A 20,272-nucleotide genomic window follows, 5' to 3' on the forward strand; every position below is an offset into this window, starting at 1 on the left:
AGTGTAATGTGGGCAGGTCTGGGATGCAGACACTGGTCTGAGTGTAACGCAGGACTCTTTGGCCAATGCCACACTGCCTCTACTTCCACTATTTAGCATTTTACCAATTGCTAGTGCCTTTCACCTTACAAGGACAGAGTATACAAGTAAACTAGTGTCAAAAAGACATCAAGGAGAATCCAGAAGTCAGGTTTTACTTGATGATTTACCCAGTCAGGCTTACAATGCAGGGCTAACAAAAGCCGGCGGGGGAGGGGAAGAGGTGATCCTTGGCCGGGAATCTTTTGTATTCAATGGGGCTTCTCTCCACAGATCAGTCTGTACCAGCAGAAGGGCAAATGGAACACGTGAGCTGTTCTCCCCACGGTAAAATAATTGGACCAATGAGAGAAATCTGTACACAATTCAAGGCTAATGGAATCCGAAGCAGTCAGCAGCTTTGGGGATTATGGGGAACCATTTGAAACAATAGCTATTTGGGGGCTGGCTTGTTTTTCAGTTTAGTGAATGCTGTAAAATAAAACTTAATGCAGAACAGACAGCTGGTGTGGATTTGAGGTAAGTGTGGAACCTACTGATTGGAGGCCATGTTTTCCTACCAGATCAGTTTAAATTTTAAGTGACTGTCCACCCTGTACACTGCCACAGGTCTGAGGCATTAGAAAAACATAATCCAGAACTATAGAGCTCAGAGCTAAAGGAGACCTCAAAAGGCCCAGGATGTAGCCTTCAGGCTGGGGAAGAACGACTATTCACATCTTACACCTAAAGCATGGCAGAAGAGCTATGGATCCAGCCCAAAGTCACACAATTAAAAATGACAGAGGAAATGGGGTCAAAGGGACAAGTCTCCCCAACCCCCACCCCACCCAATATAATATGATACTAATTTGGGCTACATAGCCACAGCTCTGTGGTCCATTCAGCTCAGGGTGCTGGCTCTGACTGAAGTAACCCCAACATAATCAAAGACACCCGGAAAAGAAAGTGCAAGATGATAATGTGATTCCATTTGTATAGTACATTTTACACATTTCACATGTGGTTTTTCATTTTCTTTCCCTAACATGTAAGCTTGATGGGTAGGGCAGGTGACAAGACGCTATTATCACCATTTTACAGATGAGGATGCTAAGCATCTTTAGGCCCAGGTGCCTCTGCCAGCACATGGTGAGACATGGTATACTCTCCTCTCAGCTGTTCCTCCCTAGTCTGTCTTGGAGGGAAGTCTGCACCTCCCCAGGTCGTCTGACCTCTGGACCCCCAACCTTCTCAGTCTAGCCTGGTCTAACTCCCCACTGAGCCACCACTGGAGGGCAGAGTAAACCTCAAGAATCAGTCCTTAAAATCCCAGCAGGCCGACAATCTTCTGGACTCCAGGGCAAGAGACGGGTGCTTACCTCTGCACTCTTGTCATGTCTTCCCTTGGAATCACTGCCAAGCCTCTCAACTGGCTTTCTCACTCCCACCTGTTCCTCTGCAGGTCCTAGCCCAATGCCTAATTCATCCTCCCAAAATGCCAATTTGATCATTCCTGTTCCAAAATGTTTCTTCACTCCCAGAGAGTACACCAGCAGACTCACATGCCTGCCATTTACAACCCTCCATCATCGGACCCAATTGTAACCTTGTGTTCCTCTACAATAATAATCATAACAATACCTATAATAATTGCTGCTTACCAAGGACTTACAAGCCACACATTTGAGAAGTGTCTTGCCTATTACACAGTCACCGTTAGCTGACTACCAGTATCCACACTTCCTGGTTAACAGAACCTAAAATGTGTTGAGGAGGCAATGGGCCTGGCCCAGGAAATGGATTTTGATTGGTCTAAGTCAGTGATTCTCCAAGTATGGTCCTGGGACCAGCAACCTTTATAACACAGAACTGCAACCTCTTCTGTGCCCTGACCTTACTTTCTTACCCACCTTTATTTTATTGTTTTCATAGCACTCATGGCCTCCTCTTGACATTTTCTTTTCTTTTTTTTTTTTTTTTTTTTGGTGAGACTGAGTCTAGCTCTGTCACCCAGGCTGGAGTGTAATGGCGTGATCTCAGCTCACTGCAACATCCGCCGCCTGGGTTCAAGCGATTCTCCTGCCTCAGACTCCCAAGTAGCTGGGACTACAGGCACCTGCCACCACGCCTGGCTAATTTTTCTATTTTTAGTAAAGACAGGATTTCACCATGTTGGCCAGGCTGGTCTCAAATTCCTGACCTTGTGATCCACCCGCCTCAGCCTCCCAAACTGCTGGGATTACAAGCATGAGCCACCATGCCCAGCTGCCCTGTTGAAATTTTAAATATTTATTTGTTTACTGTCTGTCTCCTTCCACTAATACGCACCCAAGGGGGAAGGGACACTGCCAGTCTTGTACACAACCACATCCCCCAATGCCTGGAATGGTGTCTGGCAAAGTATGAGCTCTTGATATGTGTATGGAAGGAGTGCAGCTGCCCTTGTTATCCCTTCTCTTTCCTCTTTGATCAAGAATTGATGGCTGAAGCAGGGGCTGCCATCCAAGCCCAGACCACCAACACTATTTCTGGGCCCCTTGTTAGGTAAGAAAAATAAGCCCCTATTTGTTTTAGCCACAGTAATTGAACTTTCTGTTATTAGCAGACCCCTACATTTCTAGCTGACACATACAGATTTAATCTTTTTTTTTTTTTTTTGAGAAGGAGTTTTGCTCGTCACCCAGGCTAGAGTGCAATGGCGCAATCTAAGCTCACTGCAACCTCTGCCTCCCAGGTTCAAGTGATTCTCTTGCCTCAGCCTCCTGAGTAGCTGGAATTACAGGCATGTGCTACCATTCCAGCTAATTTTCTATTTTTAGTAGACATTGGGTTTCTCCAAGTTGGTGAGGCTGGTCTTGAACTCCCAACCTCAGGTGATCCACCCACCTTGGCCTCCCAAAGTGCTGGGATTATAGGTATGAGCCACTGCGCACAGCCCAGATTTAATCATTTAATTGATGCAACAGCAACCTAATTTATAGGTGAGGAAACTGAGTCTCATAGCAGTTAAGTCATTTGTACAAGATCACATAAACCTTCAGCTGTTTTTCTTGTCCTAAGTGCCCTGCTCACTGCCTGAATCCAATTCACTTTTCAGGCCCCCTAGTGCAAACTTCTGTGATGTGTTTCCTGATTGTTCCAGACCACACCAGCTCCCTTCTGCTAAGCTTGTATAGTCTGTATCATTTGTCCAGGAATTCTAGGTTATTGCTCCTTTTTATCTAAGCAGACTGTTCAATTCTTGTGGATGGACAGCACATCACATTTTATATGTTTAATGCTCCCCCTTCTTCACCCACCTGCTGGCAACAATTTCATGTTGAATTGGACACCATTAACTTACTAAGCAACCTTGACCCAGACATTTAACCTCTCTGTTCTTTGGTCCTCTCATCCGAAAATCAGAGTGTCAGCCTGGCAAGTTCCAAATTTGTAATACAGGATGAACTTTGCTTAGTATCACAGAGCTAAGAGATAACTGAGAGAGTAGTAGGTTGCTGGTACTCCCAGGAACAAGACAGCACACATCTGTCCATCAGCAATGACTATGTCAAAGAGCCCAGAAAAGGTGAAGGGTGCAGGCATCAAATGCCCATCTCAGTGAGCACACAAATCCAGACACTCAAACCAGATGGCTGCAGCCTGGCCCTGAAGAAAGAGGGATCTGATAAAAAGAACCTATCAGCTCCATGGAGAAAAGCCACCCTCCATGACGAAGACACGGTGCATAAGGAACAGCCTGAGATGATGACTCAGAGGGGACAGGAATTTACATTTCCCCAAGAGGGGCATAAAAGGCCCTTCCTGCTCTGGGAAAGGAGAAGCCAGTGTTTTGATGACATTCGGGAGGCTTCCAAGATGAGTGCTGCCAGGGAGGTGCAGAGCTGAGGCCACAGGATGGGTGAGAAGGGAGGAGAGGCCGCAAAAGCAAAGATGATGACAGATTGGGTCTACTGGTCCTCAGGCAGGGCTGGACTGAGTGAGACACAGCACAACCCTCTGTCCAGCCTTCTCAAGGTCAGTGCTGCCCTCCACTGGCTGGCCTACAGAACACAGCCTGTCAGACAGCAGGGGGCCTGGAGCAGCCTCAGACCCTGCAATGGGCCTTTTCCCCCCTGCTTCACACACAGGTCTCAGCTTTCTTTTTGAGCGTGACTCACTTTAATAGGTAGAAAGTGCCACCCCTCGCCCCCATGCCTCCCTTTTTCCCTTAGCTAGCAAAAAAAAAAAAAAAAAAAAAAAGGGCTTGACTTTTAAATCTCTGATAAAAGTCAGAATGGTGGGATTTTTGAGCTGAAATCCTAAAAGTCATGCAGTCCTACCAGACTGTTATTATTATTGTTTTTCGAGATGGAGTCTCACTATGTTGGTTTGACCAAGTTGGTCTTGAACTCCTGGGCCTCAAGTGATCCTCCCACCTTGGCCTCCCAAGGCGCTGGGATTACATGCACGAGCTACCACAGCTGGCCCAACGGTAAAGGTCACACGGATATGATCCAGAAAGTACTCATTCCCTGAGCCAGGATTGAACCCGGCTGCCACCGTAAAATGGTAAAGCTTTAGTAGCTGAGCATTGGGTGGTCCCACCAGATTTTCATCAAGTTTATGTTTTAACTTTCAGCCGGCAGGGCAGTAGGCACCCCCACTCCCACCTTCCTTCCTGAGGTTGAATCTAGACTGCTGTCACTCACTCTCAGGCATCCTTGCTTGGCAGCTCGGGGGTTGGCAACTCTGCCACCCTGGCCCGTTTGCTGAGTTCTTCACCAGGTGGTTCCTCAGCTGCTTCCAGCTTGCGTTTGGGGGATGCTGGGCCACTGGGTAGTGGTTTTGGGCCTGTAGGGAAGCGTGTCAAAGGGTCACACAGACTGTGCATGCAGCCAAAATGACCCCACACTATGCAGCAGCAGCTCTTTAGGGGACAGGTAGCACACTCATCAATGGAATGCCAGCATGCTGCTCCTTGGCCTTGCTTTCAGCAGTGACTTTGCCTGGAAATGTCCAAGGAGAACATGACCGAGCAGTCCTGCTGGTATCAGGGCCAGCTTTTAGGCCCCAAATGGCATGGGCTGTGGGCCAGAGACTGACTTGGCCTGCCTGCTGTCCTTGCTTTGAAGGTGAGGCATTCCCTCTGCAACCCTGAATCAGCCTCCCTGAGCAGCAAAGAGCAGGGACGCTGAGAAGGAGGCATGCTGCCCATGGAGGCAGCCTAGCTGGCCCAACTAGAAAAACCCGTGTTCGTGCCATCTCATGTTACTCATCTTCATCCCCAAGAAGGGAGGAGGCTCCAAATGCAGCAAATCTGTCCAGTCTTTCTCCGTGTGGCCACCGCCCTGTCTGTGCTGCCTCCTCTTTGGCCTCCCTATGCCCGCTCTGGCCTACACTGTCCAATCTCCACCCAGCAGTCCAGGGAGTTTTTTCAGACCTAAGTCCGATGATGCCCTGCCCTACTGACCATCCTTCAGTGCACTGAAGGCTGAATCCTAGTCCTCGTCTCAGACATCAGGCCTGCCACATGCTGCTCATGCTGTATCTTGTCCTCATCTCCCCAGCTCCTCACTGGGACATGCCGCCACACTGACCTCCCTTCGGTTCCTTGAATGGGCTAAGCTTGGTACTGTTTGTGAGCTTTTTCTTGCTACTCCCTTTGTCTGGAATGGTATTTTCTCAGTGTGTGGCAGGCCTGGCTACTGCTCATGACGTGGGTCTCTGCTTACACAGGTGTTCCCCGACTGCTCCAATCTCAAGTGATGCAGAAGAAACCTTTCTTTCCCAGGCCCTCTGTCAAGGCACTCGACTTTCTTTTCCTCCAAAGCACTTGTTATCTGAAATGATCCGACTTGGTTCCTTTACTATCTGACTGCCCTGGGTGGAATATAAGCTCCACTGGGCAAGGCCTCCTTCTGGCCTCAGTCCTGAACGACTGAAGTGGTGGCACAGGTCACAGGAGGCCATTGGAGGCTGGCTGCTGCTGCTCACCTGCACTGTTCACGCTCCCAGCCTGGCTTGAGCTGGGCTCTGCCACAGGGTGACTGAGGTCTTCCACACAGGAAGGGACAGATGCCAGGAGACCTGGGAGAGAGGCGGGGAGTAATCAGAGTGCCATCCCGCAGGATTGCAGAGGGTGACAGGGAAGGATGAAGCAAGCTGGGGCGGGGAGGGTAGGAGCAAGACACTGAGGTTCCATTTCTTCCCACTGCCCTACAACTACTCAGGGAGGCCCAGTCCATTCCAGCCTGCAGTGTCCCATACCCAGAGAAGGTGTCAACCTGAAAGACAGCACTCAGCCTCCCTTTGCAAGTATCTGGACATCCCCATCTGGCACCCCCGAGCCCGCAGGTGCTGTCCTTCCCCTCGGTGAGCTAGGTGTCTGTGTCCTTACAGAGTCCCCGGTAGCGCGAGAGCTGCTGGTAAATCTGCTTCATTCGTTCAATGTTCAGCCGGCTGGTCTCGGCATGGTTGACGATGGGCCGTGGGTAGTCCACACCAATGATGCACTTGGCTGCCTTCTGAATTGACTCTGGGGCATTCCAGGGTTCATAGATGTATCGAGAGGGGAACCCTTTCAATTTTGGCAGGTATCGCCTGAAATAAGACACACCAGATGACCCGTCAGCATACCTAGACCCTCCTTCAAAGGGCCCAGGGTATCCCATCCTAGTAGGAGGCCACAGTGGTCAGAAGCCAGAGAGCGTGGTCTGCATCCTCACCTGATGTAGTCTCCACTGGGGTCTGTGCGACGGCCGAAGCCCACAGGGCAGTAGCAGTGGAAGAACTGCTGGAAGAAAGCACTGCAGGACAGCCACATCCAGCTGCCTGCGTTCACGCTGAAATCTGCATCCAGGAGCAGCTCATCAAATACCTAGATAGGTGAGAGGATGATCAGCCTCCTTGGGGATCTGCTGCCATGTTTTTTCCCAAGTCACCACAGCGTCCCCAGGAGCCAGAGACCTTCTGCTGAAGGCAAGCCACAGAGGATCTGGAAGGGATCACTTGGACCCAGAAATCCCACCCCATCCCTCAGCTCAGAAGGGGGCTGCCCTTTGCTGGTCCTGACCAGAGGGTACAGGCCAGCTTTTCACTGAGAGAGCACTCACCCGGACCCCGCTCTCCCAGCTGACCCAGAGGTCCCCGCGGGTCAGGAAGCAGGCCACGGCGTGCCGGGCCAGGTGGTGGATCCAGCCCTCCTGCCTCAGTTGAGTCATGATGGCATCGATCCAAGGGAAGCCTGTCTTGCCCTCGGCCCACTTGGCCAGGGCCTCAGGATTGCGGTCCCAGGGAATCTGGATGCAGATGGGGTTCCCCTCCATGCGGTCAAACCTGGGGTTGTTGGTAGCTGCCGTGTAGAAGAACTCTCGCCATAGGAGTTGCCCAAATAGGGAGAGGGGAGGTGTGCTGTTCCGCTTCACCTGAGGGGTAGGGGTGGCACAGAGATACAAACACTCACCCAGCTCTTAGCATGATGCCTCTCAGGTCTCTTCTACAAAGGAATCTGGGCCCTCCACAGACCCGGCAGCTCAACTCCCAGATGTGGAGGGACTATCCCCTAGAAGTGGCACAGTGTGCCTGCAGGTGCAATACCCAGGCCCTGCCTGCACTGTGCCACTGCTCTGAGCAAGAGGAAAGCTACAGAGGGCTGGGCAGCAGGAAGGGGCCTCACCACACGAATCTACACTAGGACTCAAACTTCCCAAGGCTGGTCATGTTCCTTGTCCTCAGAGTTCCTTGTTTGGGTCCACCTTCTAGAAAGTCAAAAGGAGTTTTCCTATCAGCGCACATGAAAAATACTCAGTCTGGGCCAGGCGTGGTGGCTCACGCCTGTAATCCCAGCACTTTGAGAGAGGCCGAGGCGGGTGGATCACAAGGTCAGGAGATCGAGATCATCCTGGCTAACATGGTGAAACTGCGTCTCTACTAAAAAATACAAAAAATTAGCCGGGTGTGGTGGCGGGCGCCTGTAGTCCCAGCTACTGGGGAGGCTGAGGCAGGAGAATGGCATGAACTGGGGAGGCAGAGCTTGCAGTGAGCCGAGATTGTGCCACTGCACCTCCAGCCTGGGCGGCAGAGCGAGACTCCGTCTCAAAAAAAAGAAAGAAAAATGCTCAGTCTGGATTTTGGTTGAGTAAGTTATATACACAGCCTGGATCTGGGGCCATAAGGTAATTAAGAAATCAGACCTCCAAGCAAATAATAACTTCCCTAAAGTCACAAGATTACTCACCAAACTGGCAAAGCTATCCCATGCCACAAAATCTCAATAATGGCAAGGATAAGGAGATAACATTAAAAAATGTAGATGGAGCCAGGTGTGATGGTTCACATCTGTAATCCCAGCACTTTGAGAGGCTGAGGTGGGTGGATGGCTTGAGCCCAGGAGTTTGAGACCAGCCTGGGCAACATGGCGAAACCCAGTTTCTACAAAAAAATACAAAAGATTAGCCAGGTGTGGTGGCATGCACCTATAGTCCCAGCTACCGGGGAGACTGAGGTAGGAGGATCACCTGAGCCCAAAAAGTTGTGGCTGCAGTGGGCTGTGTTCACACCACTGCACTCCAGCCTGGGTAACAGAATGAGATCCTGTCTCAAAAGCAAACAAACAAACAAACAAACAAACAAATGTAGACACAACGGCTAAGCATGGTGGCTCACAGCTGTAATCCCAGCACTGTGGGAGGCCAAGGGAGGATAACTGCTTGTGCCCAGGAGTTCCAGACCAGCCTGGGCAACATAGCAAGACCCTATCTCTACAAAGAATGTAACAAATTAGCTCTACTTGAGAGGCTGAGGCAGGATGATTGCTTGAGCCCAGGAGTCTGAGGTTGCAGTGAGCTGTGATCAGGTCACACTACACTAGCCTGGGTAACAGAGCTAGACTTTGTCTCTTAAAGAAACAACAGAAACAAAAAACAGGCACAAGATGATCACTCTGAATGTTGACTGTGTTGCCCTCTCTCCTTCTGGGGACAGTTAACACAGGCTTATTTGCTTCTTGTCTCTATAGTACAGCTCTGTGTGCAGCCCCTCCAGACCACTCCCTCCATCGCTGATGGGCAACTGCTGTTTCTGGACTCCCCTTTTGAATGCTGTGGACACAGCCCCAGAGTGGGCAGCTATGCTCTTCCACTTCAGACTGGCTCCAGCCTCACCCTCTCCATGCCTGTCACCCTGGGGACCTTGCCCCCCTCCACCAGCTGCGGGAGGATATGCCACCTCTAGGGTCACACCTGAGGCCTGCTTTTCTGCCTGCCCTTATTCTCTACATGATGGTCTGGGCTTCATTCTGGTGGGCAGTTCACTCTGTGCTTGGCTCTGCCCTCTTGGATATTGACTCTTCTCTCCTCCTCTGGACTATCCACATACACTTAGGCCTTTCCAGGGGCCATAGCCCAACCCCCTCCCACCAGTGCCTTTTTTAGGGTGACTGACAAGCCCAAAAGGCCTGGCTGCAGGCCTTAGCTGCAATGTGGGCACGTATGTCCCCCTTACCTTTTTATACAGGTCCCACAGGCGGTAGTAGAAGAGGCGGCAGGAGAGACAACCAAAGCGCAGGTAGGGGCTGAGGCCCGTGGGGCTGGCCAGGAGGGAGTTGGCATTCATTCGGGGTCTCTCATAGTTGGCAACCCAGGCCTACAGCGGAAAGAGAAGGTGGTAAAAGGAAAGGCCTGGATGTTACAGAGGAAAAAATGGAGGCATTGGGTGGTTAAGGAACTTGCCTACAGTCACAGAACAGCCAGCCATGGAGCCAGCACTTGAACACTGTGCTTGTTCAGCTGATTTTGAAATGGAACCACCATCAGACCAAACAACGAGGCCATGTCCTTCCCTGACTTGCTCTTTAATTTGCAGGGTGATTATGAACACGTTATTACATCCCTCAGCTACGTATCTATTAAATAAGAACAAAATTTCCAGTCTCCTGTGGATTAAAATGAGTTATGAAAGATTCTGAAAGCACTGAACAAACTCTCTAATTATACAGCAGGAAACACGGCTTCTACTTTACAGAAGAGAATATCTCTCTCAGTCCGTTCTCCAGTCACTAGTGGCCCTGAGGTTATATTATAGACACCAGGGACTTCGCACTATTGCTCAACAGCAGCTGGGGAAGGAGGAAACTTCCAATCCATTCCTGGGGACCAATGGAGTCATTCATTTCTGGGGCCATGTGTCATATAACATTATCAGTCATGTTTTTATCATCACTGGTTGCTGGCATAGGACTTTACTTTCCTGACTCGTTGTTCCATGCAGTCTCTCACGACTTTTTTTTTTTTTTTTTTTCTGAGACAGAGTTTTGCTCTTGTGGCCCAGGCTGGAGTGCAGTGGCACGATCTCGGCTAACTGACACCTCCGCCTCCCAGGTACAAGCGATTCTCCTGCCTCAGCCTCCCAAGTAGCTGGAATTACAGGTGTGCACCACCGTGTCCAGCTAATTTTTGTATTTTTAGTAGAGACGGGGTTTCACCATGTTGGCCAGGCTGATCTTGAACTCCTGACCTCAGGTGATCCACCCACCTCAGCCTCCCAAAGTGCTGGGATTACAGGCATGAGCCACTGCGCCTGGCCTATTTTCACTTTCTTAACTTCCAACATCCTTTACTCCTCTCTCCATGATACTGTTTCACAACCTTGACTCTCTTCAGGCCTCCTGCTCCACACTCTGCTGGATACAGAAGCCATCAGGTGGGAAACACCTCTGCTTTCAGCCATGAAATCTACAAAGTCACCTGCACCCACACCTACCCCTCTTCCTCCTCCCCTCCTGTGACTCCGCCCAAGGCCAAGACCTCCGGCTGCTCTGGAAGCCCCCTTTCTTCCTTCTCTTGCATGTTCAACCTCTTTCTTTCTAAGTCTTCACTCCCAAAACATTGAGGAAATAATCTCCTCTCTCCTTTTTGCAAAGACAACTAAATAAAAACAAAGGGCTTCTGGCAACCCTGTAGGGACTTGGGTCCTTTTTCCTCCTTCACAACCCACCTCTCTGCATTTCCCCTCCCCTACCTCCAAATTTCTGGCCGACCCCATTCTGGCTTCTGCCTTGGCCACCTGACAAGGCTGGTTCCCACAAGTCTCCTGTGACTTCTGTGCCACTGAGTCCTGTAGGCACTTTCTGTCCTTGTATTTTGGGATCTCTCAGCAGCGCTGCACCTGCTGACTGTGCTGTCTTACCCTCTCCACTCCTTGGCCTCTGTGACTCCACATCGCCTGGTATCTCCCGGCCGCCTGGCGCTCTTGGTCTTTCACCAGCTCCATGTCCTCTACCTCTCCCTTAAATGTGGGCACCCAGGGCTCAGTCCTAGGTTCTCTACTCAACTGTGTGCCTCGGCAAGCTTATCCAGGCCCATGGCCCCCAGTTCCACCCCTTTACACACAATCACCACATCCATACCTCTAGCCCAGGTTGCTCCACCCAGCTGCCTGCTAGAAACCTCTACTTGGCTGCCTCTCAGGCAACTCAAAGTGGACGTGCCCTTTTCTTGCTTTAAAACCACACTCCCACTGGCCTCCCTACCTCAAATAATACACTGCTGGCTACTTAGCTGCCCAAGGCAAAATCCTTTATCCCCTCACCAAGTCCTGTCAATTCTACTGCCCACATATTTCCAAATCTGTCCTTTTCTTTCCATTCCCTGCTGCCACCAACCTGGTTCAGGCTAGGTCATATCTAGACTGGACAATTGTGACAGCCTCCTGACTGGCCTCCCTGCATCCACTCCCATCCCCTGCTAACTCATTCTCCACACTGCGACCAGAGTGATGTAATGCCTGTTGCTCGGGATAATGTGCACAGTGGGCTTCCTGTTGCTCTGAGGACAGAGCCCAAATCTTCACGACGGCTTTCGTGGCTCCCCAGCATCCAGGTCTTTCCAGCTCTGTCTCTTGCCCCTACTCTTTTTTTCGAGACAGGGTCAGGGTGGAGTGCAGTGGTGCGATCTCAATGCGTTTGAACCCTTGCCTCCCACTGCCCCTCCTCTTTACGCATCTGCTCTCACTGGCCTTTGCCTGTGCACAAGCAGCTGCTTCTGGACCCGCTGCCTTCCTTTCCCTCAACTTCACCTGGTTAACTGAAACTCTTCCTTCAAGTCGCAACCTCAAGGCCTCCTCCTCTGCAGGTAACCCCTGTGGTATCAGGTTAAGCACCTCTAACAGACACTAGGGATTTTTGCCTGCGCATACGTTTGCTAGCCCCCCACTTTTAAAACATTTTTATTTTGAATGAAACAATGGATACAGAAAATCACACAAATGTGTGACTTAATGAATTATTCTAAGGCAAACCACCAAGGTTTGGGAAACAGCTTTGACAGCCACCCCAAGAGTCTATGTGCTCATCCCAGAAATAGTCCCCTCCTGTCCCCCAACATGTATAACCCCTACCTCAGCTTTTATAATAAACACTTTCTGCATTTCTGAAATGTTTACATTTTTCTATTTTGGCAAAACATGTTTGAAAGGAAGGACTTTATTTTTTCACAGTTATTCCTTGTGTCAAGTAGCTTCTTTTTTTCACCCAAATGTGCATTCCTACATGTTGCAATTTAGTCTTGGCCATTTAAAAAACTTTATTTCTGCCTGAGTGCGGTGGCTCTCGCCTGTAATTCCAGCACTTTGGGAGGCCGAGGCAGGAGAATCACTTGAGGTCAGCAGTTGGAGACCAGCCAGGCCAACATAGTGAAACCCCGTCTCTACTAAAAAGACAATTAGCCAGGCGTGGTGGCATATACCTGTAATCCCAGCTACTCAGTTTTCTTTTTTTTTTTTTTTTTTGAGATGGAGTCTCACTCTGTCACCCAGGCTGGAGCGCAGTGGCGTGATCTCATCTCACTGCAACCTCCACCTCCCAGGTTCAAGCGATTCTCATGCCTCAGCCCCGAGTAGCTGGGATTACAGGCACACGCCACCACGCCCGGCTAAGTTTTGTATTTTTAGTAGAGATGGGGTTTCACCATATTGGCCAGCCTGGTCTCAAACTCCTGACTTCAAGTGCTCCACCCGCCTTGGCCTCCCAAATTGCTGGGATTCTTTTTCCTTTTTTTTTTTTTGAGACCCCATTCTCTGTCACCCAGGTGCGACCTCCTGGGCTTAAGTGATTCTCCCACCTCAGCCTCCCAAGTAGTTGGGACTACAGGCATATACTGTCACATCCGGCTAATTTGTTTTTATTTAGAGACGAGGGCTTGCCATGTTGCCCAGGCTGGTTTTGAACTCCTGGGTTCAAGAGATCCTCCTGTCTTGGCCTCTCAAAGAGCTGAGATTACAGGTGTGAGCCATCATGACTGGCCTTAAAAAAAACTTTAATAGGTTATTTAAATTTCTTTTAATTTGCACATTTCTGCCATTTCTTTCTTTTCCTTTCCCTTGTTCTGGGAAAGAATCCAGGCCATCTGACTTGCCGAGATTCCCACAGTCTGGATTTTGCTGACTGTATACTCATGGTGCAGTTCAACAAGTGCTCTGTCCTGTGTATCACCTGCACATTGGTGGCTGGTACCAGAAACTGGACTGGACTCAGGTTTGATCCCTTTGACAAGACTATAGGGGGCACATCATGCTTGCCTCCTTCTATGGTGTCAGCAGTCACCAAAACAGAATGCGTCATCATTGAGGGTTACAAAATGGTGGTATTCAAATTCTATCATTCCTTTTTAATTTAATAATCAGAATACTCTTATAGAGAGATGCTTGCCCTCCTCTACCATTGGGTAACCCAGTAGTAAAGATCATGTAGCTTCCTCCGCTCTTCAGTAACAGCATCTCATACTTCTGTGGAGAACCAGCCTTCCTTAATCCTAGTCCGAGTGGTTAAAGCAGAACTAAACCTACCTTCCAGTTCTGGGAGTGGACTCATGATGCAAGTCTGGCCAGGTCCTATACCTGGCCACAGTCATTGAGTCAGGGACAGTCCCATGACCCAAACCAGGCCAATGAAAACACGCCTTGGGAATTTTCCTGATGCTTTTGGAAAAGAGGCACACACCTTCTTCTATCTAGTATTGCTAAACAGACTGAAAATAAGCTGGTGGTGACCAGCTTTGCCACTGATCAAAGAAAGCCTCTCTGAGGATGAAATAATAGAGAGGAAAGCAGAGCTGAAAGATGGAGAATGCATTCCTCATAGCATTCTTTGGAACCTGGATCCAGCTGTGCCTGAAGGCTACTCTTGGTTAAGTAACCTAAAAAAACCTTCCGTTTTTCAAAAGCCAGCTTGCAAGCAAGAACTGATTGATATAATCCTCACGCTCTTTGCTCCCATAACACTCTGAACTTTCCTTTCTAACCCTTAGAACTTCTGTAATTCCTTGTTTAATGTCCATCATTTCCAGAAGACTGTTTCTGGAGACAGACTCCATGCCTATCTTGTTTTGCAGTCTTTCTAGAAGCTAGAACATCCTGGCACAAGTAGATGCTCCCTTCAGATTTGGAGAACTGAAGGAAGCTAAAATAAACATCCTGAAATCAGGTTCAACTCCTATATCTCTAGCACCATCTGTTCTCCCAGATGTGCAGGACACAGTATTTCCTCTGGCCACCACAGAGTCTGAATGCATCCATGGCGTAAGGGCCCTTGAGAGAACGGGCCCGCTGGGGGTATGTGGAAAAGGAGCTCCTGTCAGTGACCTAAGGGGCATCCCTCTACAAAATGTTCTCCAGCTGATAAAAACTAACCACAGACGATAGCTCTTTATAGGTTTAAGCCTTATTCTACTCCTGCAATCCCATTTGTCATCTCCACCCTTCTGCCCCTTGGCCCAACCTTTATCTTCAAACTGGGCCCAAGAATCTCTAGATGAAGCTTTTAATGTGGACAGAGATAGCTGGTCTCATCCTTTAAGTCTGTGGGGCTTGCTTTCAGCCTAGGCTGATGGTAACACCCAGGTAGAAACATCGAGGCTGTGGGCCTTCGCTGTTGACTGGACACCTCCAGGGCTGGAGAACATTCTTCCCAAGTAGACTTGCCTTGGCTTCTTTGTTCTATTATCATCATTATCTGGCTGCTAGGCAAAATACCTAGCCATCTTAGCAGGCATAGAAAAAGCTGAGATTTTATAAACCAGCTGCAGGGGGCAGGAAACTAGGAGCTCACTGTTCTCGGACATGAGAACTTTCTCTGCTCCTCTAGCTGCGGGGCGGGGGGAGGGAGAAGTGAGGACCTTGTGACACTGTGCCTCTGAGGTCTGGGCTTCTTTCCTCCCCAGTTCTTACTGCACTGGGAGGTGGGCCATTTGCTCTGTGTCCAAGCAAATGGAAATCAACACGCTGAAAGAGTTCCAGCAAAAAGGTGCGGAGACACATCAACACAAAATAATCTTACAGATTTTACTGACCAGATATCCTCTTAGTAGGGTGAATCTGCCCACAGATCAAAGAAAAGCAATCCGACACAGCTTTAGAATAACAGAGAACATGGTCTTACTATATTATAAGGTGAGCATTCCTAATTCAAGACTCTAAAATCTGAAACACTTTTGGTCCCAAGCACTTTGGATAAGGGATACTCAACCTGTAATTACTAACTTTGTGACCTCAGGCACGTTACTTAACCTCTTTAAGCCTCAATTTTGTAATAACAGCTTAATACCTACCTTGTAGGGCTGTTGGAAAGATGAAAAGAAATGCCAGCAGGTACTTAACTCAGAAATGCCAAGCCTAGTGACCAGCACATGGTAAGTACTCTCTAAATGGTAGCTGCTATTAGTGTTGCTGTTGCTATGGCCATCAGGAGGATAGGAGGATTTTTCATTTTCCAACCAGTGTGAACTGAGAGACTAAAGGACATGGACATCCCCTGCTGTGTGGACATCAGTATCTGCAGCTCTGTGTCTCAGAAACGGCCCATACCTTCCGTTCCAAGTGCTTATCCAGGCGGGCCAGAGCTTCTGTCTCTCCTCCCTGCCAGACAGCTGGACCAAGTCCTTCAGTGGGGAACCCTGAAGAGAAGGAAGGGTCACAAGACAGGAGGTTTGACCATTTCAGTGATAGCCCGGCACGGCTGTTCTGTTATTTGAACTTTATGAGAACTGAACCATAGTGTCTCGGTGCTACTGGGGGTGAGGTAATCCTTAAAGTTTTAGCGTTTTCTAGGTCAACTTGGTTCTCTTCCCACAGTCACTATTTTCTCTGCTTTCCCCTGCACCCTCATCACTCCAGACAGGTGAGAACAATCCTGGACCTCCTGCGTTTTCAGATTAGCTGGCAACTGTGGTTTTCAGGTGAAAAAGGCTAATAGCTTTGTTCAGATCAAAAGATTCGAGGGGTGGCTCACATCTGTAATCCTAGCATTTTGGGAGGCCAATGCGGGTGGATCACTCGAGGTCACGAGTTTGAGAGCAGCCTGGCCAACATGGTGAAACCCTGTCTCAGCCGGGCGTGACGGCTCACATCTGTAATCCCAGCACTTTAGGAGGCCCAGGAGGGCAGATCTCGAGGTCAGGAGATCGAGACCATCCTGGCTAACACGGTGAAACCCCATCTCTACTAAAAATACAAAAAATTAGCCGGGCGTGGTGGCGAGCGCCTGTAGTCCTAGCTAATCAGGAGGCTGAGGCAGGAGAATGGCATGAACCCGGGAGGTGGAGCTTGCAGTGAGCCGAGATTGTGCCACTGCACTCCAGCCTGGGTGACAGAGACTCCGTCTCAAAAAAAAAAAGAAACTCCGTCTCTACTAAAAATACAAATATTAGCCAGGCATGGTGGCAGGTGCCTGTAGTCCCAGCTACTCAGGAGGCTAAGGCAAGAGAATTGCTTGAACCCGGGAGATGGAGGTTGCAGTGAGCCAAGACGGTGCTACTGCACTCCAGACAGGGCAGACTCCATCTCAAAAAGAAAAAAAAAAAGAAAGAAAGAAAGAAAGAGGGGGAGTAAAAGAGTGTAGTTAGTAACCTGAGAGGCTGACAGACTCCCTGCTTTCAATAGAAGCAGTACTAGCTATACTGTTACTGAGAAGCCCACAGACACCAGCACCAGGCAGTACCTGTATTGTCTGTGAGAGGGAAGTACAAAAATAGAGGCACAATCTAGAACCAGAAACAGAAGATTACATGTATCAGTATGAACAGAAGAAATACTAGAAGGACATAGTTTAAAATTAATTGTGGTTACCTCTGGGTGGTGGAGTAATAGTGACTGCCATTTCCATCTTTGTTTTCCTGTGCTTTCTAACCTTTCTATAATAACATGCATTACTTTGACAAAGAATTTCTTTACACAAAAGGAGGCACCAGCACAAGCGGCTCTGGGCAGGAAGTACGTACCCAGCTCCTCCAGGGAGGGCACACCGTAGGTCTCGTCGTGGTTCTCCTGGATCTCGGCCCTGCAGCTCTCCATCTGCTGACTGGTCACCGAGCCCACTGGCTTCCTGGGCAGCTCCAGGCGGCTGATGATGGCCTGAAAGCGCTTGTATGTAAGGGGTGGCTTCTGCCCATTCAGCTCAATGATCCTGGGAAGCCCAAAGCACAACTAGTGTTACCCACAAGGCCCTGCGATTTGGGTCACTGCCCACCCAAAAAAGAACCCAGACTCTGAAGGTTTGAGGGTGGCTTTCCTGCACACCTGTGAGTGGATGAGGCGTGGGACCTGTGAGTCCCACGGAAAGGAGGGGGCACGGAAGGCCGCATCTCCATTTTACCGAGAGGGAAAATAAAGCCCAGAGAGCTGGAGCAGGTGCCTCAGTAATGGAGCAAGGCAGGGCCAGAGCTGGGACTCAATTCCAGGTTCCCTGATGTTGACGCAGAGCTGCCTAAAGACAGAGACTGAACATATCTCTAATCACAGAAAAATCCCTACTAACCAGCCTGGCACTTGGCCTATCTGTCCAAGCTACGGGAATCCCCATAGGCCTCTACCACCATGTAAGCCCTGGAGAAAGTTCTTTGATAAGAGCTGAAGACATGTTTTTTTCTTTTTTTTCCCTTTTTTTTTTTTACTCTAACATCATAAGGAATAGCAGACATGTTCCTTTCTTGGAAAATCATCCCCTTCTTAGCCTCCATTTATTAGAATATAGAACAGAGAGATGGAGGACAGCTTATCCTCCCAAATACAGAGACTGGGGCTAGAGTTCATAGCCACAACTGATAGTTAAAGAGTGTTTTGTAGTTTACAAAGTATTTTTCATGACTAAGGGAAACATAACTGCACTCATGCAAGAAGGAAAGAGTATCAGAGGGCAAAGAACAGAATGGAGGTTGTTTATATAAGGATGAATTAGGATGGTATGGAGTCACATTCCCGGGGCTCTTCCTGGCTAAGTAGTAGCTTACGCCAGGCCCATCTGGCTGGGTGAGTTCATTTCTCAGTTTGCTCCACCTCACTCTCCCCGCGTTAGTGGAGATATATGGTCGGCTGCTGCCTCTGCTGTGCCTCCCCATCCTCTGGCACGCAGCAGGAGGAGGATCTCCACACCCAGCCTTTCCTCCTGAGGGCCCGGCTCACGTGCACAGCTGTGTGACCTGGCTTCTTGGCAGCAGCACGGGGTTGGGGAGCGGGGGTGGGGAGCGGCGGCGGCTGCTGGCTTGGCAGCAGCAGCAACAGCAACAGCAGCAGCAGCAGAGGGGTGACAGCTCTGGCATGGCAGGGAAGGGGAGGAGAGGATTTCCTCCTAGAATCTCTGCAAGCACAGAGGCTGTCACCAGGGGAGGAGGCTCCTCTGTAGTTAGCAGCTCCCTGCAGGGATCTCTAGAGCCCTCCCCACCACCAAGCAACATGGCCTGGAAACCCAGATAGTCATAGAGCCCGGGGAACTCTTTCTTTTTGACACAGGATCTCGCTCTGTCACCCAGGCTGGAGTGATGTGGCATGATCACAGCTGATGGCAGACTCAAGCCCCTGGGCTCAAGTGATCCTCCCATCTCAGACTCCTCAGTAACTGGCACTACAGGCATGTGCCACCATGCGTGGCTAATATATTTCTTTATTTTTAGTAGAGACGAGGGGTCTCACTATGTTGCCCAGGCTGATCTTGAATTCCTGAACTCATGTGATCCTCTCACTTGGGCCTCTCAAAGTGCTAGAATTACAGGCATGCGTCAGCATGACCAGCCTAGGAACTCATCTTAGGTACAAAAGCTGGACTTGTGTGAACAGAGGTGTGTTGGAGGGGTAACAGACAGGGTCCACTGAGGTCAGAGGGCAGCTGTTGTGCAGGATGGAAGTGGGAGTAGGAGGCACAGGTAGGACTCGGGCATACTAGGAGCAGATCTGTAGACGCCCTGAGTGTGGGTCCTCACTGCTTCCATGCCTTGGGCCTAACAAGCCTCTCTGCCACCCCAATCGGGTAAAGCTCTTCGTGACCTGTTCTATAGGCCCCGACTCTGGCCTATTCTCCACCAGCTTCTAGAAGATGCCATGCCTCCTGGGTCAGGTGGCCCTAATGCTGAACCTCTCTGAGTTTCACTCAGCAAGGGCCCAAATTACTAACTCTCACAATTGGTAACCTGACCCCTGGGCCCCATCTCTTACCTTTCCAGGTCATAGAGTGTATGAGAGTTCTCAGTCACTACTTCCACACCAGCCTCCTTGGCCATCTTCATGATGGCTGCATCTCGTTCTTTCCCAAAGGGTTCAGAGTCATATTCAAAGGTCAAGCGGGTCACTCCCCATTCCTGTGGGGAGAGGATCTGTTATGCTCGACACTGTGTTTGGGGAGGAGGTGGAAGCTGGACTCTTAGTTCCTTCCTGGGAGAGAACAGAGCTAGTCTAGAGACCTGTCTGATGGGCAGCAAACAAACTAGGAATAGGGATTTGATCTGGAAAGCAAACAAGTTGAGGTTCAGAAAGTTTGAGGAGGGCAGGCAGTATGGTGAAGCCAACAGCACAGCAACAGTGGAGTCGGAAGAGAGGTACGCAGCCTTGTGCACTTGCTGTGTCCTTGAGGTAGAATGCGGCAGGAGGCTATAAATACAATGCTCCTGGGAGACCCCCAGTCCCAGAGAGTGGCACTGACTCACGAGTGGGACAGGACCACAGCCTTCCACCTGCTCAGCAAGCTTTTCCCAGAGCTCCTCACAGCCCTGCAGACTTGTGGCCTAGTTTTCTTGGCAGAGTTGTGCTATGTGAAGTGTCTTAATTGTTTCCACAGCAACACTCCTGAGGCCAATAGCAAACAGAGCTAATAGGTTCCAGCCCTGAGAAAGTCAGGAAAGGAGAAGCGATCCTTAGTCTGGAGGTCAGAGGAAACTGACCAGAGGGGCTGCATGTCGGAAAGAAGGAAGTTCTTTCCTAAGCCTTTAGTCATTTCTGGTAGGAATTTCTAGAT

At 49.7% G+C, this 20,272-nt stretch overlaps 1 protein-coding gene across 2 annotated transcripts in view; it reads right to left on the bottom strand.

The window, feature by feature from the left end:
- The window catches only part of CRY2 (cryptochrome circadian regulator 2), a 54,250-nt gene that overhangs the window by 23,588 nt on the left and 10,390 nt on the right, over positions 1-20,272 (bottom strand). For both annotated transcript variants that reach the window (XM_023215766.2, XM_023215765.1), the window contains exons 3-11: positions 19,477-19,619; positions 17,271-17,455; positions 15,859-15,947; positions 9,505-9,645; positions 7,116-7,427; positions 6,729-6,880; positions 6,401-6,603; positions 5,998-6,090; positions 4,713-4,854 (exon numbers count right to left, since the gene is read on the bottom strand). In XM_023215766.2, coding sequence (XP_023071534.1) covers positions 4,715-4,854; positions 5,998-6,090; positions 6,401-6,603; positions 6,729-6,880; positions 7,116-7,427; positions 9,505-9,645; positions 15,859-15,947; positions 17,271-17,455; positions 19,477-19,619 — 1,458 coding nt within the window. In that variant the 3' untranslated portion in view covers positions 4,713-4,714. The remainder of the gene's footprint in view (positions 1-4,712; positions 4,855-5,997; positions 6,091-6,400; positions 6,604-6,728; positions 6,881-7,115; positions 7,428-9,504; positions 9,646-15,858; positions 15,948-17,270; positions 17,456-19,476; positions 19,620-20,272) is intronic.

This window comes from Piliocolobus tephrosceles, chromosome 13 (assembly GCF_002776525.5).
Source record: "Piliocolobus tephrosceles isolate RC106 chromosome 13, ASM277652v3, whole genome shotgun sequence".
NCBI lineage: Eukaryota > Metazoa > Chordata > Mammalia > Primates > Cercopithecidae > Piliocolobus > Piliocolobus tephrosceles.